At 42.8% G+C, this 25,076-nt stretch overlaps 1 protein-coding gene across 25 annotated transcripts in view; it reads right to left on the reverse strand.

The window, feature by feature from the left end:
* Positions 1 to 5,877: 5,877 nt before the first annotated feature.
* The window catches only part of RBFOX2 (RNA binding fox-1 homolog 2), a 299,196-nt gene continuing 279,997 nt past the window's right edge, over positions 5,878 to 25,076 (reverse strand). For 12 of the 25 annotated variants that reach the window (XM_055396666.2, XM_055396660.2, XM_055396668.2 and 9 more), the window contains 5 exons: positions 22,994 to 23,033; positions 17,894 to 17,925; positions 13,507 to 13,595; positions 12,977 to 13,049; positions 5,878 to 11,413 (listed from right to left, as the gene is read on the reverse strand). In XM_055396666.2, the coding sequence (XP_055252641.1) occupies positions 11,359 to 11,413; positions 12,977 to 13,049; positions 13,507 to 13,595; positions 17,894 to 17,925; positions 22,994 to 23,033 (289 nt within the window). In that variant the 3' untranslated portion in view covers positions 5,878 to 11,358. Of the gene's footprint in view, positions 11,414 to 12,976; positions 13,050 to 13,503; positions 13,596 to 17,893; positions 17,926 to 20,049; positions 20,093 to 22,993; positions 23,034 to 25,076 lie in introns of those variants that run through there. The other 13 variants (XM_055396669.2, XM_055396670.2, XM_055396661.2 and 10 more) reach the window with 7 other exon arrangements.

The following is a 25,076-nucleotide window of genomic DNA, read 5'->3' on the forward strand; positions in this document are numbered from 1 at the left end:
AGAGTCCCTTGGACTGCAAGATCAAACCAGTCAATCTTAAAGGAAATCAGTCCTGAATATTCATTGGAAGGACTGATGCTGAAGCTGAAGCTCTGATACTTTGGCCACCTGATATGAAGAATTGACTCATTGGAAAAGACCCTGATGCTGGGAAAGATTGAAGGCAGGAGGCGAAGGGGATGCCAGAGGATGAGATGGTTGGATGGCATCACCGACTCTATGGACATGAGTTTAAGCTGGCTCTGGGAACTGGTGATGGACAGGGAAGCCTGGTGTGCTGCAGTCCATGGGGTTGCAATGAGTCAGACACGACTGAACGACTGAACCGAACTGAACTGATATACTGAAATCTTCCCAATGGCCCACATTTGCAAATACAACAGTAAATAACTTCCTGCATCAAGTTTAAGTAGAAAGATAAGCTGTCCCCAGCCCCTGCATGGGTGTCATTGTCCACAGAAGTGCATGAAGCCAGAAAACAGAGGGGGACGAGGAGCTGACCACTGGCCTGGCCACTGGTCAGAGTGGAGACATCAACCAGGACAGAATCAGTGCCATTTTATAAAAAACCTGAATACCCCAATGGGCCACAATAAAGGAGTGTTTCTATAAACACAAAGGTACATCCTCTCCTGTTGAAACTGCATAGAGTCATCAAAAATATCCTCATGATAATTGTGTAGCAATATGAAAAACACTTGTCTTACAATATTACTACACTTAAAAAATAAGACATACAGGGACTTCCCTGGAGGTCTGGTGGTTAGGACTTGGAACTTTCACTGCTGGGGCTCAGATTCGATCCCTGGTCAGGGAACTAAGATCCCACAAGATATGCAGCATGGCAAAATAAAATAAAGACACAAAATGATAAGTCTGTAATAAAAGTCATGAGGAAAAGAATATGCACTGGAAAAACAGGTTAATAAATAAAATCAAGAGTTATGTTGTGGTCTTAGGAGTGGATCTTTAATTACATTGAAAATATATTTAAAGTGATTTCTGAGCAACAAAAGGTGCAACAGAAGAGTCTTTAAACAAGGATGACTATGCAACCCTGCCTGTGTTGGGGAGGAAAAATAATTTGCCCTCTACCATTCAGCATTTTGGAGTGAAATCCCTGTAATAAGAGACAGGTTAACCAGAGAGAAACAGACAGAAGTTAAGGAGGGGGAGGCTTCTGGGAAGCTGGAATCCTAGGTTCTTAGGCTAATTCCATTACTACTTGGTTTATAATCTGGGGAAGTCACCCTGCAATTGGGACCAGTTTTTTCCTCTGTGATGAGGAAGGTGGAATTCACTGATGGTACGAATGTGGTAGATAAGCACTTATCTTAAGTTTTGGGCCTGCAGAAAGCATCACAGGCCAGCCACAACATTCTTTCTCAAACAGCCTGGATGCAGTATCCCAGTTCTCCTCGTGAAAGTGGTCCAGATACCCTCACCAACAGTGGCAGGGGAGTTCATGGCTCTTTGCTATCTATGTGCAGATGAGATCTATGATGGAGCCTGGAAAGGAGCTGAACTCCTAGGTGTATGGAGATGTCCAAAAGAAAATGCTAACTTAGCCTTTTTTAAAATTTGAAGTATAGCCAATGGATCAATCTTAAGGGAGATCAACCCTGAATACTCACTGGAAAGACTAATGCTGAAGCTGAAGCTCCAGTATTTTGATCATCTGATGTGAACAGCCGACTCATTGGAAAAGTCTCTGATGCTGGGAAAGATTGAGGGCAGAAGGAGAAGAGGGTGTCAGAGCATGAGATGGCTGGATGGCATCACCGAGGCAATGAACATGAACTTGGGCAAACTCTGGGAGATAGTGAGGGACAGGGAGGTCTGCCATGCTGCAGTCCATGGGGTCGCAAAGAGTCAGACATGACTGGGCGGCTGAACGTAGCCAATGGACAATAGAATGTTAGCTGCACAAATACAATACACTGATTCACAATTTTTAAAGATTCTATTCCATTTATAGTTATTATAACATATTGGCTATATTCCCTGTACTGTACAATATTCCATGTATGTTATTTATACATAGTAGTTTGTTCTCCTCAATCCCCTCTGTTTCTTGCCCCTTCCCCTTTCCTCATTTATTTGTTCATTTAACAGATTTTAATTAAATGAGGACTGTGACTGGACATGGAACAACAGACTGGTTCCAAATCGGGAAAGGAGTACGGCAAGGCTGTATACTGTCACCCTGCTTATTTAACTTATATGCAGAGTACATCACGAGAAACGCCGGGCTGGATGAAGCACCAGCTGGAATCAAGATTGCCTGGAGAAATATCAATAACCTCAGATATGCAGATGACACAACCCTTAGGGCAGAAAGTGAAGAACTAAAGAGCCTCTCGATAAAAGTGAAAGAGGAGAGTGAAAAAGTTGGCTTAAAACTCAACATTCAAAAAACCAAGATCATGACATCCGGTCCCATCACTTCATAGCAAATAGATGGGGAAACAATGGAAACAATGACAGACTTTATTTTTTTGGGCTCCAAAATCACTGCAGATGGTGACTGCAGCCATGAAATTAAAAGACGCTTGCTCCTTGGAAGAAAAGCTATGACCAACCTAGATGGCATGCTAAAAAGCAAAGACATTACTTTGCCAACAAAGGTCTGTGTAGTCAAAGCTATGGTTTTTCCAGTAGTCATATATGGATGTGGGAGTTGGACTATAAAGAAAGCGGGGCGCCGAAGAATTGCTTTTGAACTGTAGTGTTGGAGAAGAGTCTTGAGAGTTCCTTGGACTGCAAGGATATCCAACCAGTCCATCCTAAAGGAAATCAGTCCTGGATATTCACTGAAAGGACGGATACTGAAGCTGAAACTCCAATACTTTGGCCACCTGATGCAAAGAACTGACTCACCGGAAAAGACCCTGATATTAGGAAAGATTGAAGGCAGGAGGAGAACGGGATGACAAAGGATGAGACGGTTGGATGGCATCACCAACACGATGGACATCAGTTTTGGTAAGCTCCAGGAGTTGGTGATGGACAGGGAAGTTTTGCGTGCTGCAGTCCATGGGGTCGCAAAGAGTTAGACACAACTGAGTGACTGAGCTGAACTGTGAGAGGGCCCAAGGATTTGTGGCTCAGAGGATGAAGAGTCTGCCTGCAATGCAGGAGTCCCAGGTTTGATCCCTGGGTTGGGAAGACCCCCTGGAGAAGGAAATGGCAACCCACTCCAGTATTCTTGCCTGGAGAATCCCATGGACAGTCCATGGGGTTGCGAAGAGTCAGAGACGACTGAGCGACTTCACTCACTCACTCACTCCCAAATGTTGGAATCACCTGGCAAGGCTTTAAGAAAAAAAAAAAAGGAAAAAAAGAAATACTGACGAGTGGGTGGGTCTTACTTCCAGTGATGGGGATTTCATTGATATGCAACATGACTCAGTGAGGGAAGTTTTCAAAGATCTGCAAGTAATTCTGTTGAGTTTGGGAATGGCTGCATTAAGGCGTGAGGTCTTTTTTCTGACTCTACTACGTAATATACTTTTACTCTGTGGATACATGTTCTAGCTTCTTAATAACCAGGGGGCAGATTTGGGGGGTAAACCATGAGACACAGCATTCATCTTCTGAAGGGTCTTGCCAGTCTCTTCCTTTGCCTGTCACGGAGCACAAGTTTAGGGTAGGTCCCACAGGGCACTGAAGACATTATGGGAGAAAATACAGTCTCTGTTCTACTGGCGCTGGAGGCTCAGCAGGGGTACGTACCCCAGAAAAGCTTTTAACAGGAGAGGTCAGTGGTAGGAACAAGGGGAGGCCAAGGGGGATGGGGTACCGTGGGAGCCCCTCAAGGGGCATCTTCTCCTGGGATGGGCGGGCTCTGCGGGAAGGGGAGGGAGTACCTGAGGGTGAGAAGCTGGTGCCTCGCCATTCTGTTTTCACCACATGGAATCCTGGGCCTGGGCCTTTGCCAATCGCCTCACTGAGCACTCTCTACCCATTACCTACATGCATTTCCAGCCAGAGAGGCCATTCATTAAGTTATTTGATGCAGTGTTACTTTAATTGAGTACCTCTGTGCTGGGCATCACACCAGATCCAGCTGTGAACTAGGCAGGCAAGGACAGGGTGCGTGAAGGGAGAGCATTCCCTCACCCAGCCCTGTCATCTCTGGGCGAGCAGGCGAACCTTGAAGGAGACGGCAGTGATGCTGCAGAGGTGAGCACACTACTTCCTTCTCCTTTATGTCAGTCACCCTGTCCCAGGAAAACCTTGTGTGCCAGAGGCAGAATGACAGTTTTTGACTATGCCCGCAGAGACCCTCCCAGCAATGGCAACACAGGCAGATCTGCCATAGTTCCTGACTGCCCCTGGGGACACCAGGAACACCTGGGATGGAAGGAAAGTTTGTCAGAGACCAGATTTTCAGTGTGTACAAGAGGGGCTGGAGACCAAGACGACCTAAATATTCATGTGAATTTCAACTGACATTGGGACATATTCAGAACACATTTTCCAAATTGTATAAAACCACACAGTATACTTATGACTAAAATGAAAAAAAAAAATCTTTTAAAATCAACTATGTTCTGCAACTGGTCTACATCCTTCCTTGCCCTGCCCCCGCCCCAACTCTCATCACAGCCCGCAGCACTGCTGAGATCTGATCTACTTTCCTGGTACCCTGAGAGGAAAAGTCAGCAATTTGAGAGAAGCCATTACTGAGAGACAGTTATCCCTTTATCTCAGCGGAATTTAGAAAAATTGGACACAGTTGAAACATTTCAACACGAGGAGTCAAGACTTGTTAAATACAAACCATTCGTCCACTGGAGAGAACATAGTGTAGTGATCAAGAGGATGTTCATGAGAGCCATTAACTGAATTCACATGGAAAATGTTTATTTTAGTAAGTATGGTGGACAAAGCAGGGTGAACATTGCATATGCACTTTCTCACTTAGAACCTAACCAGGGGAAACACATCTTTCAAACCTGGGAGTAGAGAAAAGAAAACAAAACCTTGCAAGGAAGGTGAACAAGGTCACACTACAGCTATGGTGGTGGCTGTTTAGTTGCTAAGTTGTGTCTGACTCTTGTGACCCCGTGGACTGTAGTCTGCCAGGCTCCTCTATCCATGGGATTTCCCAGACAAGAATACTGGAGTGGGCTGCCATTTCCTTCTCCAGGGGATCTTCCTGACCCAGGGATTGAATCCGCATCTCCTGCATTGCAGGCCAATTCTTTACCACTAAAGGGAAGCAGGGAAGCTATGGTTACTTAGAGGTCATTCGGTTCCTTTTTCCCTTTGATGTGATTCCTATGGTGTGAATTAGTTTTATGAATTGGAAATAGATAATACATCAAAAATACTTTTCTAAAAAAAGAGGAGCAACTCAGGGTCTGCTGGTCTTAACTCAGCTTCCTCCATCAGTTGAACAGTCTCACCCTCACTAGTGTTGGAGGTCACAGTGGGAGAAGCACGAGTGTGTCTTCTTGGGAGGCCACGCCCACAATGCTCACCTTGGCTGAAAACCATGAAGCCGAGTCTCTCGGGTTTCTGGATCGAATTCTAAGGAAGGGTGGCTGAGGAAGCCCAGGGAAGAAGGAAAAGGCTCCGGAGCTTGCGTGGCAGCCAGGGTGCCAGGGGAGAGGGGGCAGAGGGACACCACCTGGTGGCAGCGAGGACACTTGGAGAGGATGGAAGAGCAAGAAGGGAAGGGGAAGATTTCAGAGGGAGGAACAGGAAGGCAGCTCCTGAGGGGCTGGAGAGCAGGTCTCTCATTCAGGGAGCATTGCATTTGCTGCCTGCCTTTTTCCATCTTAGAATTTCAATCCAACCTCTATCTCTGGAGCCTCAGGGGGAGGCAACAGCAGGATCACTGAGGATCAACACACGCAGGCCGAAGAATGGTGTTTCTTTCTTTTATTTAAAAACAGTGCTTCATTACCATTTGCAAAGGCAGAGGCAGTGCTCTTCCTCCGCTTAGAGTTTATAAAAGCCAGCAACATGATCAATAATTTATACACATGGATAGTAATACAAAAAAAAAATATAAGGAATCAAAGCTAAAGATCTAACTACTCCGACCTTCACAATTCCAGCTACTTGATAATAATAGGAGTAACCCAATGAATACTGTATGGTCTAAAAGCTACTATACAATATGATTCTTAACGAGAGGGGAGGGATTAGAGACTGTCACAAAGCCCTGGGTGCTTCTCTGGAGTTGGCAGGGAAACAGGACCCTGGGCAAGCAGCTCGGGTGTCCTAGGAAGTGCTTCCGGGGGGCGGGGAGGGGAGGGAGAAGAGGCGAGGTGGTGGATTATACAGGTATCCCATGGGAGGCCCCATGCCCTGCAGGCACCCGTTTTGCCATGGCAACAGGAGGGGGCCTGAGAAACTGCAAGTAGGGATGGTTCCGTCCCTGCCAAGGGGAGCGGGGAGAAGAGGGGAGGTTTGCTGGCGATTTTAGCCTTGCAGAGATTTGGACTGAAAAGCTCAGAGATTCAGGTGGGTCGGCCTGTCGGGGACAAGCCAACCTGCTCTGCTCTCTCAGCACTTTGCAGCCCTAGCTTAGTGTGTCAGCCCCAGGTTTGCTCCAGCTGTTCACAAGCAGGATTATAACACAAGGAGAAAACAATTCATATCCCTTAGGGGGAAAAAAAGGATCAATTCATCACTCGATATATAATACAGCCAAAATGAGCTGCCAAAACTTTGCACACACACACACAAAATACTGTGAACAGAAAAATACAAGAAAAATGAAGAAGCTGGGGGCCTGGCAGGGTACTGATGTCGCTTAAAGCACTCATCGGTCCCCAGAAAAACCAAACCAAAAAACATTTTTTAAAAAATTCAAAAACATATGTACCCCCTGGGAATCTGGCATTGGTAACAGGGGCAGGGAGCAGGGGTGCGGGGTTGGGGGGAGAAAAAGAGAATCGCTGTTCCCTTTTTGCTGGCGGGTGTGAGTTGAGCCCTCACCACACCGGCTGGTGTGTGAGTCACTGCCAGGCGGGGCCCTTCCAGCTGGCGGTCCCCTTCAAGGCCAGGTCTGAGTGGTGGCCGATGAGCAGTTCTCTCTGTTACCAAGCCCTGCCAACCAGCACTACCATGGCTGAAGTGATCGACCGTTTTCCTGAGTAAACTGTAACTGGCTACAGTTCTGGTAACTTGGAGAACTCAGCTGCTGCGGCCATAGGCCCACGGGCCCCCTTGGCTCCTTCTTCTTAGTGTATTGGAGTTGGGAATTGGAGAATTTGCTGTGGCCTGGTCTGTAAGCCTTATTTTAAAGATGGGGGCCAGGGACTTGACGGCAGCCGCTGGACCAGAGGGCACCCCCCGGTTGAGGACACCCAGAGTCTACTTGGAAAGGGCCCTGCTCCTCGCTCCAGCTCCTGGATGGCTACTGCCTGGTTGATCAGTCAGGTGAGGATGAAGGAAGAACACAGGAGAGGGGAAAGGGAGGGAAGAGGCTTTCAGACAGTAACATTTCCAAAAAAATAGTGTTTTATGCAACAGAGCATCAGGCTTCACCGGTGGATTCTACAAACGGTCAAACATTTTCAAGAGCATGACAAAAGAAAAACACACAAGCTTACGTTGGATGTTCACCTTGCCCACTATATATTTTTTTCCTATCTTAAAACAGTGCAAACAGTAACTTATGCTTTTAAAACACCACTACCCCTTCCCCACCCACCAAAGTCCCTTTCCTCCTATCTTCTGGGGGAAACAAGTCTGTGATTTTGCACATGTTACTGTGCTATAGGGGGTTGCAAGCAGCAGAGGGTTTGGTGGAAGGGGGGCGGTCCCCAGGGCTCCCCCTTGCCCTCCCCACGGCTCTGCCCTGTCCTCTGTCCTCACCCTCCTGCCAGAGAGAAGGGGGCTGTCCAGCCCTTCCTGCAGATAGATCTGGAGGGTGCTCCTGCCCCGAGTTCACACCTCCCTCCTATCTGGAAGTTATGTGACTAGTTAGAAGGTGACTCAAACTTCTCTGCCAGAACTCTCGGAAAGTAGAACCTAAACTAAGAGCAGTTCAGCCCCTGAGGAGTCACTGGCAGGAAAAGCTGCTATCATTGATTTCTACTGAATAGAGCCCCACTAGCTCCCCTGAAACTAACAGCTAAGCCCCAGTTCCCTTCTTTTTCAAGGAAAGACAATATTGGCTCAATTCCACCCATGGCTGCTAGAGGAGGATGGTGCCGGTAGGTTTTAAAAAACCTGAGAGCCTTAAAAATGAGAATCACAACAGCTGATCAGGGTCAGTGGGAGCTGAATTATGTAATATAATGGAGTCTGGAGAAGCTCTGAGGACAGCTTTCTGGGCTGAAAGACAGATATTCAGATAAAGGTGTTTACTAGAGGATTCCTGGAAGGAGCCCGGCTTCTAAGAGTAAGAAGCATGATATAGAAGTCTACGTGGTGACCTACAGTAAAGCTGTCAAAGTCATTCACGTGACTCAGCATGCGTAAGTTTTCTAGACTTATCCACCAGCATCCTCTAACAAACTCACGAGATGCTGACTCTCTTCTGACTTTATTTCTGAGTCCACTGGGAATGAGAGTTAGGAAGAAACAAGCACTGATGGTTCGAGGAACCTGCCTCTGATGAAGTTGCCTGTGTGGAGTCTCAAAGTTCAGAAGCTGATGGGGTAGGTTGATGCTAGTAAACTGACGTGCTTCAAGAGCCCCAGTCAGTGTTGACACTGAAAACCAAAGACCCTTTAATAACTATTTAGTCTTTCTTAGTAAAGGGAGCTGAAGGAAGCAGTGTTAACACCATCCCTGGAAGTACAGCAGAGGCCCGCTGGGAAACACAGAGCTTGCCTACTGAGTCCTCAGCCAGAGCCAGCTGAACTGAAATATACGAAAGCTCAGGCCTCTGCCTCCTTTAAAAAGGGCTGTGGAAGCTGCCTTCCCTGCCTTTCCCATCACCCTTCCCTCTTTCTGGAAAAAAGAAAAGAAAATCCTTGAACTCACTGCCCTGTTCTCTTCTGTCACGGATACGCCTTGTCTCCACTGAAGCAGTGGCTCACCATTTTAAGAATGGCCCCTGTGTGAACAGGACACAACATTTCTCTCAGATTCTTTAGTCAGTAAAAGCTCTCCCTCAAAACAAAAGCGAAAGAAAGAAAAATCCTCTCTGCCCCCAGTCCCTTGGACTGTGAAAGCCCCACATCCCATTCCCCCCACCCCAAACTGAAATATTTATATACACACAAGAAAAACTGTCTTAACAGCAACAAACCAAACTTTGGCTTGGGGAGGAGAACCCTTAGAAAATGGCCAATGGACTGGGCAGTCTGGCGTACTCTAATCGTGCATTCCTCCCCAGAATCAGTAAGATTGCATCGAGGCCTCTAGCTTCCTTGATGTCTCCCCTAGCTTCAGGGTAGCCTCTCTTCCAATTAGGAGAGAAAGGATTCTGAAGGGGGAGAAGATATGTATTACACATAACAGGTCAGCCCCCCGACCCCCACCCCAAGACAGATCCCTCTGCTTACAAAGAATGCTTGATGCTGTCATACGTCAGTCATTTTAATTCAGGGACAAGAATCGGGATCAGGCAAGAACATGTGTGGAGGCAGGAGTAAAAAAAAAAAAAAATTAAAACAACAACAAAAAAACAACAAACCAAAACAAACCCATAACAAACCAGAAGCTCCATGTCTCTGAATTGCTCCCTTTAGCAGCTATCCATGGGTGAAAAGTCACCCTAGTACCAATGTGAATAGACCAGGGAGCCAAATGGACCGTGCTTTTCCATTTGCTAATGCCTTCATTTTGGAAATACTGCAGGACCCTTGCCTTTAACAGCTAATAGCTAGAAGAGAAGCACAGCCCCAGTGCCCTGATAACAGACAGAACTGAAGCCGGGTAGTGTAGCAGGGACTCACTGTGTGGCCACATGAGTGGCTCTTTCTGGCAACATGTGAGGTCCTGGCCATTTCAGACCCTCCTTCCTATACAGAAGGGAGGGGAGCAGCCTCAGGGGCTTCAGTTTCACGTCCTGTAGTGTTCACGAATACCAAGTGGTCCAGGTGCTCAGCTGGCTGTCTTTGGAGGATAATGAGAAGCTGGGTGAAATGGCCATGAGGGCTCCAGACTGTGGACAGAGAAGTGACTTGTACAGGCTCTGGAAGATGAAAAGTCCTATGGCTTTGGAGCTTGTACAAAGTGCCTTTGCCTGCCCTTACATGCCCTGCTCACCAAACCTCCAGGGACAGTTGATCTTGGGCTCGGTGCTTTATCTTTTGTCAACAGAGCCTATATTACATGTTTTACACTCTGTGCTGACTTTCTGATGCAAGAGAAAGACTGGGAATACCAGGGCACCTTGTCAGACATCATCTAACACCCTTTTTCTTGCCCTCATCCTCTTCGCTGGCACTCGACAATTTGGACTTCTAGCCCGCAAGCCGTGCCCAGACCTCTGGGGAAATCTGGCCACTGGCTATTTATTCTTTTATCCCTGGGTCCTAAATTCTTGAATCTTGAAGACATGGGAGCAGGGTGTTAGTAAACGGAGAGATGAGCTAAATGGTGGTTCAAAGAAAGGGAAGAAGCCCAGCAGGAATGCTAGGGTTTATAGGAAAGAAAAGAATGATCTTTCTCAGACTCCAGAGTTCATTCTGAGACCGGATGCCTAATGAGGTGTTTATTATCCACAGTCTGAGTGCATGTTTGGAAATATTAATACTATAATTCCAAAAACCATGCCAACTATCTCAGGCTGTGCATGTTAAGATGATTATAAAAAGAATGGAGAAGACAGGAGGGAAGAGGAGAGGAAAGTGTCTTTGTGATTCTCCTGCTTTGCAAGCACACATTCCTATCATTTATTAGCATGTGGATTCCAGCCACAGCCAATCAGAATGGCCTGCCAAAGACCAGAAACTCAGAAGACTAGAAGGATATCCTGTTGCAGAGAGGTCTCATCTACTTCTGCTTGTCCCCCAGCCAGTCAGCACCAGATTCACTTTGGTAATCCTGTCTGCTGATTTCTGATCAGATGCATTTATCAGCTCCTAATGTCTCTCCTTCCTCATTAACTGCCTCTTCCGTGATTGATAGAATAAGCTAAGCACGGACATACAGACATGGAAATGCATTTTTTTTTTTTTACCACAGTTAAAAAAAAAAGAAAAAAAAAAAAGAAAAAAATGCACAATCTTTGGAACAAAAGAATTAAAGGCAGAAATTTAAAGGAAAAATACATATTCAAAGAACATAGTGAGGTATAAAAAAGTATTCTCTCTTTTTTTGTGTTTTTTTTTTTGTTTGTTTGTTTTTCCTCTTCATCTTGCTATAGAGTTCCTCTACTAGTAAATATTGCAATAGCCAGGCCTCATGAACTGGGGGGCTGTCCCACTTGCAGGGGTCTCACGTCACTTCAGTAGGGGGCAAATCGGCTGTAGCCACCTCGGTATAAACTCGCCTGCAGTAATTAAAGACACAAAAATTATTAAAAGGTTGATGAGAGAAGCATTATGAAAGAAGACATATGTCCTGAGAAGAGATTTGGAAAAACAGCTTACTTAGAAGCTTCAAAGCAACTGGTTAGATAGTGTCTAGTGCATGAGGTCAGGAAACCAACTTCTGTCTCTAAAATGCCCAAATCGGGACCCAAATATTTATTGCCGACCTGATATTTTCAAGGGGAGGGGATCATAACAATTCATTTCATTATTCACATGAATTAGCACAGAAGAGAAACTGCAGTTTAAAACCAGGTCTGTAAATAGGTGGATTTTGAAAAGCAAAATCTTGTTTACTTGTCTTGTTTCCTTTGATTATTTCAACATAATCACGGCCTAAAGCAGATTGCTGACTTTACCTTCCTACCCATTATCTGACAAGGAGAACATGGTACTTCCGATCACTATCACTGTCATATCCTATGCTTAAGATGGTGCTGGATTTAAACCTGAGTTAATCTTTCAATGAATAAAGCCTATTGCCTCAGTAATTTATAAAAAAAACAACAACCAGGTTGTTTCTTGACATACCGATTTTTATCTTTAGCTGGGGTTTTAGCTGGACTTTATTCCTTTAATCATTATCAAAAAATTTATCTTTTTCAATCAAAAGTTCCTCAGGACCATACCACTCCTCGGGTCATTCTTTTAGTATAGGATTTATAATATGTGGGCACTAAATAAAACCTTTGGAATTCCCATCCCTTTCTTTATATTTTATGTTTCTACCTCAATTCTGACACCTCCCACCGCTCCCACCCAGACCCTATTACTTCCTCCTACAGATCCTCATCAGTAGATGCAGTGTAGAAAATGACAGGCTCTCGAACATCCTTTATGTCTTAACTGGGACCCATCATCTGCGTCCCTCTCAGACATGGTCACCCATGTTCCCAGGCCCTTGCCTGGTGGCACTGAAGATGGCAAGAGAAACTCTGGCACAAGGTGGCATCTCTGTGGACTGGAAACTGCTGAACCCAGTAAGTCCTGGTCACTGGACCTGGAGGTGTCCTGGGGGATTATTCTAGATGAGCTCTATGGATGTTTTGTATACTTCTAAGAAAATACTGTATTTTGCCAAAATGTTACTAATAAAATATCTTTGGAAGGCAATTGCTTGGTTATTTCAAGTACTATCTACTGGAAGGCTTAAGAATAGGGACATCTTTCGGCATCTGCATTTGAAACAGGTAAAGTTTTCTGAAAACTTTATTGTGAAAACTAGAGTCCTACGTCCCCAAGTCTTAGCTAACACCGATTAGTAAAACTCTGCTCAGGCATGCATCTAACATCTGAGGCAACATAAAACAGCAGACTTGTTTCTGCTGTCTTTACCCAGGCTGGGGTTCACAGGAGCACACAAAGGAGGCATATGAAATTTATAGGTAGTCCGACTGGATTTAATACTTTGGCAATGGAAACAGGGCTGAATTTATCACCTCCCTAGATCTTCTATAATCTGTAGGTAAAAGTCAGAAGAAGTAAAATGTTTAAAGAAAAAAAAAAAAGGCACATCTACTTACCACAGCGCCAACTCCATAGCTAGCGGCAGGGGCAAGGGCATGGTAGGGGTCGGCTGTGTACACCCTGCCATAACTGGAAAAAGAAATCCAATCAGGGATAAAGAGAAAGGAAAGACAGTAATAAAAAAAAACCCAAAAAACAAAAGAATTTAAAAGTGTGTTTGACTGTCTAAGGATTTGTGAGTAACTTGGTCTTGGAATCCTATTAGGAAACTAGCAGAATGGAAAAAAAATCTCTGTCTGCTCCTAAAAGCAGTAACTGAAAATTTCTGAAGTACATCTATAAAACGGAAAAGAAGGGCGTTGGTGATGAGGAAGTGGGAAACCGGGGTCAGAGCCAGAATGGCCCAAGAACAAGAGGGAGGGAAGGGTCTGAGCTGGTGGGTTTCTGGCAGGGCAGGGTCTGGGGAGAAGGCCTGCAGAAAACCCAGGTCAGCAGCAGCGCCATGGCCCAAGTGCCCTTCTGGAAAGGGTGCATGCAGGGAAGGGGTGGCGCAAGGCGGCAGGGCTCGCCCTCCCTCAGTACCTACCCGTCGCTGTAAGCGGCTGCAGCGGCGGCAGCGGCGGTGGCTGCGGTCGCAGTGGCGGGCTGTGCGTATCTGTAGGCTGCGTACCCACCCTACAGGAGAGAAGAGAACTCACTTTACAGACACCTCTCCCCCCGGGGGACAGGTGAACACACACCCGCCCACACGCAGACAGACGGGACGCAGAGACAGACATGGACACAGACACACACGTGGGGAGAGAGTGTTTCAAACTGCATCAGTCTGCATGTTGCTCCTCAGTGCAAAATTAAGCTCCGTGCGAGACAGGGATTTGTTCTGCAATTTGTAGTAGTAACATAAGTAAACTACACTGGGGTACCTGTTCTCAAATTTAAGAGGTGAAGATATGATTTAAAATACTTTTTTAAAATTAAAATATAGTTGATGTACAATGTGGTGTTAGTTTCAGGTATAACATAATTCAGTTATATATCTAAGTATCTATTCTTTTTAGGATTCCTCCCTATTATAGGTTGGTTATCTATTTTTATATATAATAGTGTGTATGTTTTAATCCCAAGCTCCTAATTTATCCCTCTTTCCCCCAAATGAAGATATATGATTTTGGATCTAATTTTGTTGGAACTTTCAGCAAGTAAAATATTTACAGTAAGTTGGGAGAACTTTATCTGACAGGAAATGGAAACTTTAGAATTAAAACATGTAAGTTTATATGTGCTATCTTCAGATTCTCTGATGATGTGTACTCAAACTGATCTACTGCTAAAAGACAGCAGTTTATAGAGAAAGGGCCCATACAAGTGCTTTGCTCCATGTGACCTAGCATGTTTGCTAAGAGGCTAGGACAACCAAATGACATTTAGAAAGCAGAACCAGTGTAGACCAGGGGTTGGCAAACCTCCATATGTGGGCCAGTGTGGTTTGCCACCTGTTTCTGAAACTAGCTGTAACACAGACCGTATGGCCAATGAAGATGAAAGGCTTGGCCCCCTACAGAAAAAGTATGCCAACTTCAGTCTATATTTCAGACTCAGGCACATCAGATTACAAAGGGCTGGGGGCTCCTTGGGCTAAGTTCAAATAGATCAGGAAGCCCTTCCCACCTCCCCCAAGCATTTAACCGCATTTGCTTTTCTTTCCTAAAAGGTTTTGGGATCCTTACATCCCAATCTCACAGAAGGCTCTGGAGCTTTTCTTCCATGAGTTCAAATATCCTCTTAGTCCCAAAGAGCTTCCAGCTCCCCTGTCCTGCTACTTTACCTCTGTTTAGATGAATCGAATACTCAAAAGGTTTTTACTGCCAGGGGGAAGCATGTGTATTTCTTCACAAAGTATTTCAAAGATAATCACAACAACAAATGGCACATGAGACAGGCTACTGGAAAAAGTAGAAAGCCCTATTTTCCTTTTTTTTCTTTACCTTTTTAGAATTCATCTATTTTGCCTAAACCTAATTCAGTTGTGTACTTATATTACTGTCTTAGCTCCATCAGATATAGCAAAATATAACTATGTCCACTTGGAGGGCTTCTCAGCAGTGAGCCACAGCCCATTTCATTTCCGTAGATTAGTATGTCTGTTTCTCATGGACATCTGAAGCTTTCTGCCCTGTGCTTTCTACTTTCAATCTCTTCAAATGTTCAATTTTTGCTAAGTCTACAAAAAAATTTTGAATTTTTCTGTATCGTTTCTTAGGATTGAAAACAAGCATTTTCTAATGGGACCTCTGGTCTTCTTAACCACCTTACTGGGCAGCTTCTAGCTTGCTGCTTTTATTTCTGTCCAAATCTTCTGGAAATACCTGTAATTTCTTCTTATGACTTTCTGCTTCTTTCTTATATAATTTATGCTTTCTCTAACTGAAGACACTGTACTGTGGGGTAAAGTATACTCCTGCTCTTTAAATTTATGCTCCTCAAATTCATCAGAAGTAGCTGCAAATGTACATTGAAAAAAAAAAAATCCCTGATTGGTTTTCAAGGCTTTTGTATTATTCCTTCCTTGTTCAAGTGAATGATTTGAACATTGCTTCAATTATAGATCTTTCCGTAGATATAAATAAGAAAATTCTCATTAATATTACCAACACTGGTAATGGGATGGGGCCATGGCAGGAGTACCCTCTGGGGCTAGCTGTGATCCACAAGCTTCCTCTGAGTTGTAGCCAGGTCTATCAGGACAGGCAGGGCAGACTGATTTGTGTAAAGCCCTATATCCAGGCTGCAACATACACCCTGTCATACATACATGCCTAAGTATCTACATTATATATAAATTAACTAAAGTATCTCCTTCCTTCACTTTTTAAAAAAACTTCTAAAGAAGAAATGAAATAGTGAAAGCAATTGTTAAATAAAATAAGATGTTAATCATTGTAGTTGAGATTTTAAGCTTTGTATGAATCTTGAAGGTTCACTTTTTCCATATCATTATAAATGGTTCCACTTATTTAGAATTAAAGTTTGCTAGTGCGAAGTCTAGAGCAGGGCCATGTTTAGGAAAACCTTTTTGTAAATGAGGATGATGTGGTAAACAAGACATCAGGAAGTCTGTCCCTTCAGCAGGTCTTCAAAATCCGAAATAATCTCTAAAAATGGAAAAAGTCAAGGTAATAAAAGCAATTAAAGCCCAATGTATACTACACCTGGGTAAAACAACTAAAAACTTAAAGTTCCATGCCACAGGGCAGAGGTATACGTTCCCATAAAAATACTAACTAGATTCTCAGAAAGTCCTGGTATGTCAGATATACTGGGGATTGTATTCAATCATTAAATTTGAGTGGCAGTGCACTAATTCTGGAAAGAAAGAGGTTCTGAATGAGGTTACTGATAGACATTTCCTCTTGGTTTCCTCAGCCTGCAAGAAACCAGGGGAACCTCAGTGGTTTGGGAGCAATGCTATTGTTTTATTTATTTATTTTTTAACTTTTTATTTTGTATTGGGGTATAGCCAATTAACAATGTTGCGACAATTTCAGGTGAACAGCGAAGTGATTCAGCCATACATATACATGCACCCATTCTCCCCCAAAGCGGTAATGTTACTGTTGATCAAGACAATTTTAAATGGATCAGGCTGTGGGAAAGAAGCCTCCTTCCAAAACAGAAGGAAATGCAGATAATCTACCTCCAGTCCTTTCCTTTTGCTTAAAGTGAACTCTGACTCTGGAGCCTGAATTTGATGAAGGTCTTTTGCCATTCAAAATCAGGAGCGCAGGATAGAGATGCAAATATTTTATTGATAACAAAAGGCTCAAGAAGAATGTCAACAGAATTTTAAGAAAACTACATCAATTTGTTTTTTTTTTTAAAGTAGATAATATTTCCACATGTCTACTCTTCTCATTACGATAATGGCGCTATAGACAGGCTCTTTTAGGAGGAGGGATCTACCTTTAGGACAGAAAATAATATCCTAATTAACTTGTTAATTTCATTGATGACTAACCCCAAATTAGACAAGCTAAATTGCATGTCACGGATTTACTCCTCTTAGATGTATTCTTAGTCCAAAGTATTTCTGATGGTGCTTTCAGTTGGTTATTCAACAGTGTGTCTCACCATAATATAAACCAATGAACATTCAGGTATATTTATTTCCAATTTGGATGCTGGAAGGCATAAAGCATCCAGCCGGAGAAACCATTTTCTCAACTTTCACTTCTATAAGCAAATCTGAAGTTGTTTATGGAACATGAGAACAAAGTGCAGTTTGAAACACCAAGGGTTTCGTTGCTGTTTCTTAGGTTTTTCAAAAAGAACAAGGGTGGGGGAAGGGGTAGGAGAGACAGGGTTCAGGCGTGGGGAAGGGGTATGGCGCCACATTTATTAATCACATTAAAAACTAAGCATGCCAACATCTGGAGCTAGAACGACCAGCAAAATCACCACGTTCAGACTCGGATTGGCTAACTCTATCTATCCCAGCATTCTCTTGGGACAGCGGTTCGCCCTAGGCTCTACCACAAGCTCGGTGAAGTACACAGCCTCAATTACTAGAGCGTGCAGCCACAACGACCTGGTATTACGGAAACAGTCAGTCACCACTCGAGTTAACATTCCAGACCCTAACGACTGGCCCCTCCCAGCCCAGAGAAAGAGTCAATCTGGCCCGCCCGAGCCCTGGCCCACACCACAATGTTAATAATTATAACAAGCAGTAACCCATCTGTTATATCAGAGAAGGGAACAGAGACTCCACTGAGAGATTTAGAGTGAGATGTTAACATTTCTTCAGCTGACTGCACAAACAAACAAACAAAAAAAGAGGAGAAATAATTCATTTGGAGATATGAAGTCATGAGATAGCTGATGTGTATTGCTTTGAACCATGCACCAATGCAAAACTGAAGCAACCATTAATAATAAAAATTAAAAAGGACATATGTATTTACACACAATCAGACCTGTTTGATCTGAAGCAGTTTGCAGATTCTATCTGTGTGTGATTTGAAATAAAACAAAAAATGGGGATTAGCATGGCCACAGCACACCCTAATGTCGGAGGGCAGACACGGACAGCTTTTTGGAACCTGACAGCTGGATAAATCTGGCATGGCTAAGCCTGGTCCAAATATTCCACACGCCCCTTTACAAACAATTACTTTTATTCCTTTGTAATTCATTCTGAATGACTCCTCATGCTCCCAACTGGGACAGCCCAATGCTATACCACTCCCCTAGTCAATCTTCCTGATTCACTTCTGACCCGCAGTGCTCACTTGTATGCTTGCCCTCTGTCAACACCCAGACATACTGATCCAGTGTTCTAAAATATTTCCTGTGTTTAACCATTCTATCTTTTCACATTTCTGTAACACATCCCCGCCTTCAAATTCTAGCTTTTTCAAATGAAAATGTTGTTACCTTTAAGATCCTTTTGTTGTTGTTGTTAAACTCTCACTTTTCCACTGCTCAATGTCACCTAGGGACTCTGTTCTGAACCAATTTTGCTGTCTAGTGAACTTTAGAGTGCTGCCACGCCAACCACGTGACTCCTCTGCACAGGCCTGAGCTGTGTTTTAATTAGAACAGAGTGGAAGGGGTCTACAGAACCTCTCCTCTTACACCTGGCCTATTCTCTGTCTCCATTTAACCTTCCCTTGTCTTGATTTTAACCTGTAAGTATATTACTACATTTTTGTTTTAGGATTTACATTAAAACAGGACTTTGGTGAGCATGTGATGTCAAGACACCTTCTTTCTACCTGGAAGACAATGACATTATGTGACACTGAGGAGAAGAATGTATATTTCAAGACCAGCAGACGAATGAAAGCTTGTTCCCTGCATGTGGTGTATGGATTTACAGAGCAAAGGCAGTGGAGGCGGGGGTGGGCAGGCAGGTGGGGAGAATGGCAGGTGTGATGCTTTGAATCACTACAGCAGAGCAGAGATCTAGTCCAACTGGCTCGGGCCTAAGGCTGTGCCTCTGGGGATCACTGTCTTTACACGATTCTAACTCCTTCCTTTCCCTCACCTCCTCCACTGAGATCCACGGCTCTGGACTGAACTTGTATGAGGAAGGGCTCTTTAGGAGAACAAAGATTCTTTGGTGGCAATATGGCACACTGGATTAAACGTGAGTAATACAGATGTGGATGCAAAACTTGTAATAATGATAATATTGTTACTGCTTTTGACTGGGAGACCTTATCTACTTGGAAGAGTAGATAATGAAAAATTTTTAAGGAAAATATTTTAAATTTCTATTATTATTAAAATTGGGGTTAAGGAAAGGAATCTTTATGACCGATTTGGTATCTTCCACTTACTACCTATATGATAGATGAAAGACGATCTTCAACTGACTAAGGCTTTCAAACACTTTTCTTCCGCATCTCTATAATTGGTTCACCTCCAGAAGCTCACTGGGTGGACACATAAATAGACTAACTGAATCGTGACAAGTTACCTGCTGCTTCCCCTTTTGCTGAGTACCCAGCTACCAGCAAATCGAACAGGGCATCATGATCCACTGCCCTCACTAATCTGGTTTGAAGGTGAAAAGGAGAGAGGGCCCAGGAAACATATGCTTCCATTTTAGAGTTCTAGTATACCTAGATTTTTAGGACAACTTCAAACTTACATAGCAGCACAGCCAACTACTACTATGATTTCACAACAGGGGCCAATTTGGGATTCAGAAATCCTGTCTAGATGGATTCTACTTTCTCTCTTTTCTCATTTCTTTCACAGAAGTAAGATCTCCCAAATGGCTAAGCTCTTCAAAATATAAAAGACCAGTTTCAACACCATGGATAAATGTGATTGACAAACTAAAAGAGGTGGCAGTGATGGGACAGTGCGTGTAACACACCTGGTGCGGATGTGTGGCAATGGGGCGGGAGCACGGAATTTTGGAGGAGGTGCCCTCATGTAAGGAGCTTGACTGGGTGCACTGCTGAGGTAGCAGGCCTTAGATCACACGCTCACAAGTCTTGATTGTCCAAAAAAGCCTCTGTTCCCATCTCTAACGTGGAGCTGGAATGGTTAGTATAATTCAATTTTTTCACTGCAATCCACAATCTGATTGATTGGCAGGTCACACTGGCACTCCTACCTGAGGTATTTTAGCGCTAATGATTGGTTCCTGTAAGACTATTCTATAACAGAACACAGGAAGAGCAGTTCAAAAAACACAGCTGTGGAAGGAAAACAATCATACAAAAAAGCCCGCGAAGGGGCCCACCAGCCTTTTCTTTCCTTTGGATGCAAGCATGCTTTTCACAGGGTGAGAATTAGGAGCAGTTGTTATCCCATTAAAAAAGTGAATTAGGGTGAACAGTGTCTTTCCTACTGATCAGAAAAAGAGGGGGCAGGCAGACACATCATCTACCTGTGACACTCCCAAACCTTAGTGTGGGGAGTCTCTTTACAAGTCATGGGCACGATTGCTAGATCAGTTCTCCAGAGAGGAATGTGCCATGAAAGACACGGGGAGGAAGAATGTGGCCAGCAGGGGTTATGGCCTAAGAAGAGGACAGGGACAGATTACAAACAAAACCAAACCAAAAAAACCTACAAAAAACACCTTTATAGTTAATAGCCTAAATTAATGTAGCTTAAATAAAAGCCAGCAATTTAAACTCTTTTCCCTCTTTTCCCTCATGTTGTCTCCTCAAGTTCAGGTTCAGGGAACTTTTTAGACCATTTCTATTTCTGATCTTTCTGAGATAACAAGAACTAAACATACAATAATAGATTTTCACAGAAGGGAAAATGTACAGAGAGAAGCAGAAACAAATTCAACATAAAATGATAGGGGTTTTTATTGTTGCTATTTGTGTGTTTTCTAAAGAAGCCTCCTTTGCCACCTTACACATGGGGTGGGGAATGTGTAGTTTTAAAAGCTATATTTAAAGTTAACTCTAAGCCTCACTCAACAGTTCCCACCTCATATTTTCTGGTTTTCCATTTGTGGGTTTGGGTATTATTTCAGCACTAGTAACCAACTTTTTTCCTCTAAGTAACTAACTGGTTTAAGATAACTAAGAAATAAAAATACCATTAGTATTCAGTCTTTTCATCAACTAGGGGCCACGGGTCAAAAATATGTTTTGGCAAGGTTGCTGAATTACTTCTGTTCAGCTTGATAAGGTGGTCCAATTCGGAGATTAAAAAAAAATTGAGTATTTTCTTAACAAGTGCAGAAAAATAATTTCTCTCTTAATAAAGTCATATAGTGTAAACTAAGAAAGTGACTCGGTTGGATGACTTAAGAAGGTGGAAGGAGGCGAATCTTAATAAGGTAGAAGTACATTATACTTAAGAAATCCCCAAAATAAGATACCAGAGAAAAAAAACAAACCCCAATTCAAGAGGAAGTGTACTCTAATAGACCAGATTTCAAGAAAACTTAAATAACATAAAGGTGAGCTTCATGAGACGATGGATACTGATGTATATGGGAGGATGTACATGCTTATCAGAGCTTACGTAAATTATTAGAATTAATTACGTAAAATATTAGAAAAGTGAACTCTGGTGTAAAAGTAGGATATATTAATAGTTTCTGAATCCTCAAGTTTCACCATGATCATAAGAAAAAAAGATCTTTCATTTACTTCTTGAAGACCATCAGAGGAAAGATGTAGATTTTAACTAAATTACTATGAGAGGTAATGAAATAGTGATTAATTGGGTTTTATGCTTGGATAAACAAACAATCTGGTAATCTGGGTGTCACAATCTAAGACACATATCCACAAAGTGAGGAGGTTGGACCAAATCATGGCTAAGGTTCCTTCAAGCATGTATTCAAGTCTACTTTGAAGGTGTGCTCTAAATGGCAGACCCCACCGTATCTCAGAGAACTGCTCTCTCCTGTCTACTTCCAGCAATACAGAATGCATACTCCACATGCATTCTGAAAGGGCATTAATGTTTAAAGATTGCTGGGAATCTCTGGCAGACTGTGGAAACAGTTCATTAAAAAGGTACCCTTACTGACTTTGGAGAAATCAGGGTGGAGAAAGCATTTCCAGACAATTCTACACTGTGCCCAAAGAATCATTTCATGCTGACAAGGTTTTCTCAGGAAACTATTTCTTAACAATGTGGGTAGTTAGACTAAGCATGCATTCAGAAAGAGATCTTTGGAGAGAGGTCCTAATAAAAGACTTGCAAAACTCAAAAACTTGACTCTTTTGTCAGGTTAGATCATTTTGTCCGTATTTTAAATAACATGTGACCACCAATCATGAGACTCGAGCTATAGCTAGACAGTTTAAATAATGGAGAGTAATAAAGATGTTACCATGGCTGGTCAAATCAACAAATCTTGTATGAGTCAAATGTTTGTAGAAGACTGTAGGTTGCTAATGATGCCATTTGTTTCCTTCTAGATGGCGCTAAAAGAAAGAGCCCCACTGGCTGTGGACCTTCTGATACAGAAAGGCCTTATGCACTGAGTATTTGGTTTCCTCTCATTCCTACCCACTCTCCACTGGCATCAATTCCTCACCTCACTCTTACAAGACAGTGCTCTCTCAAAGTACGTGAAACAGGAAAACACACATTTCAGGAAGCTTCTTGCCACCTACAGAAATCAAAGCCCTAATGATCTAAAGAGGGATGTGAAATGAAAAGAAAAGCAGAAAAGGGAAAGAGCTGGTTTCAGGCTATGCTGGTCCTGTTATTTATGTATGCACATGAGACGACAGGAAGAAAAGACTTTAAACCTGCTGATCATCTCTCCAGTATATTTGTGATACACAGAATATCTGTGGGCATAGGGAAGGGAAAAGAATATGTCCAGTAGACTGATTCTAGCAATGACCAGGAAACCCAAAGGCTTAGTTTTTGCACCCAGGGGCAAGCGCAGTGGCAGAGAAGCATGCTTGCATTCTTAAATATATAAATATATATATATCCACAAGGAAAAAGAAAATAAAAATTAAAAAAAACTATATTAAAAAAAACAAACAAACAAACCAAAGAAACAGAAAAAAAAAGGCTGGCTTGTCAGGGGATGGGGACGAGAAGGCCCCGGTGTGTGTACTTACATAGAGGTCAGCACCGTAAAATCCGTCCTGGTAAACCACACTGCAGAAAATCCACACAAAAACAAAAACAAAAAAACAAAAGAACAGAAACACATTCCGGTTATTGAGGACGGCAGCATGCACATGCGCTCTACACAGGCAGGTGATGTATGCATACGGACCCTGGGCTGGAGAGGTTGGGGTGGCTCTGGGACAGGCAAGGCAGGGGAGGGTTGCAACCCTAGAAGGAAACGCCTGCCAATCTAGTAACGAGAGTGGGATGAGAGCAATAAAGAACATCCCCAGGGGGCCAAGTATAGCTATGGAGAACCTGCTAGATTGGAAACACCAACCTTTCATATTGAGAGTATTAAAAAAAATAAGCTTGTCCTAAGAGGACGTTTTTCTTCAAAAGGGGTGTGTGTATGTGGGGGGTGGGGTCAGGGTTTGTGCAGAGAGGGGTTAAATATGAAAAAAAGAAAAAACAAAAACAAAAAACCCCCCAAAGAATCCCACTAGGGCAGGACCTGTGTGCAAAGTATGCTTCAACACTATGTTTAGTATTTTGTTATCAGTTTCAGAGTAACATGGAAATTCTTTTCTGATATCCATACATCACCTGCTTTTCACCCTGCACATTAGACATGCGATAAGATTTGGCTGATCACACAAGCATGCAAAGTATTATTATTCAGCATTTTAAGAACCAATGCAACACCTCAGAAAAACAAGTCAATCAATTCTGACCAAAGTAAACAGAGAAATGTAATTAAAAAAAAAACACAACCAAAAATACCCACAATGCATTGCTTTCACAAGCAGAGATAATGAGCTAAAGGTTAAGGTGATTGGTCCAAGGTCCAAGAATTGAAAGGTGCAGTGGGGATCCCAGATAGTAACAATATAATCCAGAGTGGGAGGAGTAACTGGAAGACTTTAAGGGTTCTTTTTTGACCATAAGAATTATTTACGGAATTTTGAAAAATACAGTTGATAACTGAGGTTCTGGGCATGACCTGTTTTATTTAAGAAGGTAGCTTGATTAGGAATAAAAAGATTTATTTTCCAGTTTAGAAAATAAATTTGTATTGAACAACAACAAAAAAAAATACATGATTCTGTTTTTAATCCTAAGCAACTCTAAACTCGGAGAAGGCAATGGCAAGCCACTCCAGTACTCTTGCCTGGAAAATCCCATGGATGGAGGAACCTGGTAGGCTGCAGTCCGTGTGGTTGCTAAGGGTCGGACACGACTGAGCGACTTCACTTTCACTTTTCACTTTCACACATTGGAGAAGGAAATGGCAACCCACTCCAGTGTTCTTGCCTGGAGAATCCCAGGGACGGGGGAGCCTGGTGGGCTTCCGTCTATGGGGTCACACAGAGTCGGACACGACTGAAGTGACTTAGCAGCAGCAACACTAAACTATTATAATGAAGATATAGATTTCAAGCCTTCTGAGGTATTTTGTGCATATAATTTCCCCAAAACGTTATTTTGGGACCAAAAGACAGAATAGCAGTAGAGAAAAAAAGATGAGTTTTTTCACTAAATCAAGATTTGGCTATTTAAAATTAAAAGACCTGTTTATCATTTATTCAACTAAACAAGCTGGAAATTTTCACTACTACCTTCTCCGCTATAATAAACAAGCTAGCAAGTGAGGTTATCAAGTCATAGTTTTAATATGAAAATAATTTATTTTTTACAGGCAGCTATAAAGTTTCTGAATTCTACTCCCAGTGAGGTTCTGTTGTATTTACAGGATAGTATGATCACACTTTGTGATGCCCCAATTATTCTGTGCCTTTGTATTATTACACAATAGGCAAATCAAACTCATCTCTGAGGTCATTTAGGTAAATTTTGTCCATTTTGAGTCTCTAATTGCAGCTAAAATCTGAGGTAAGAAAATAATCCGCCTCTCGATTGCATTTATTACAAAGAGACTTGTTCATATTGAGAAGGCTGATAAAATGCCAAAGCAGTGATGCCAAGTGGTGACTAACCTTCAACTATTTTAGTAAGGGGAAATAGGCAAAGATCGAAAATAGTTCTTCTATAGAGAAGAGTGGTGGCATTAAGAACATGAGTAAATTTTAT

The sequence above is a fragment of the Moschus berezovskii genome, chromosome 6, assembly GCF_049115385.1.
Source record: "Moschus berezovskii isolate FMDL1 chromosome 6, NW_MosBer_1.0, whole genome shotgun sequence".
NCBI classification, from domain to species: Eukaryota; Metazoa; Chordata; class Mammalia; order Artiodactyla; family Moschidae; genus Moschus; species Moschus berezovskii.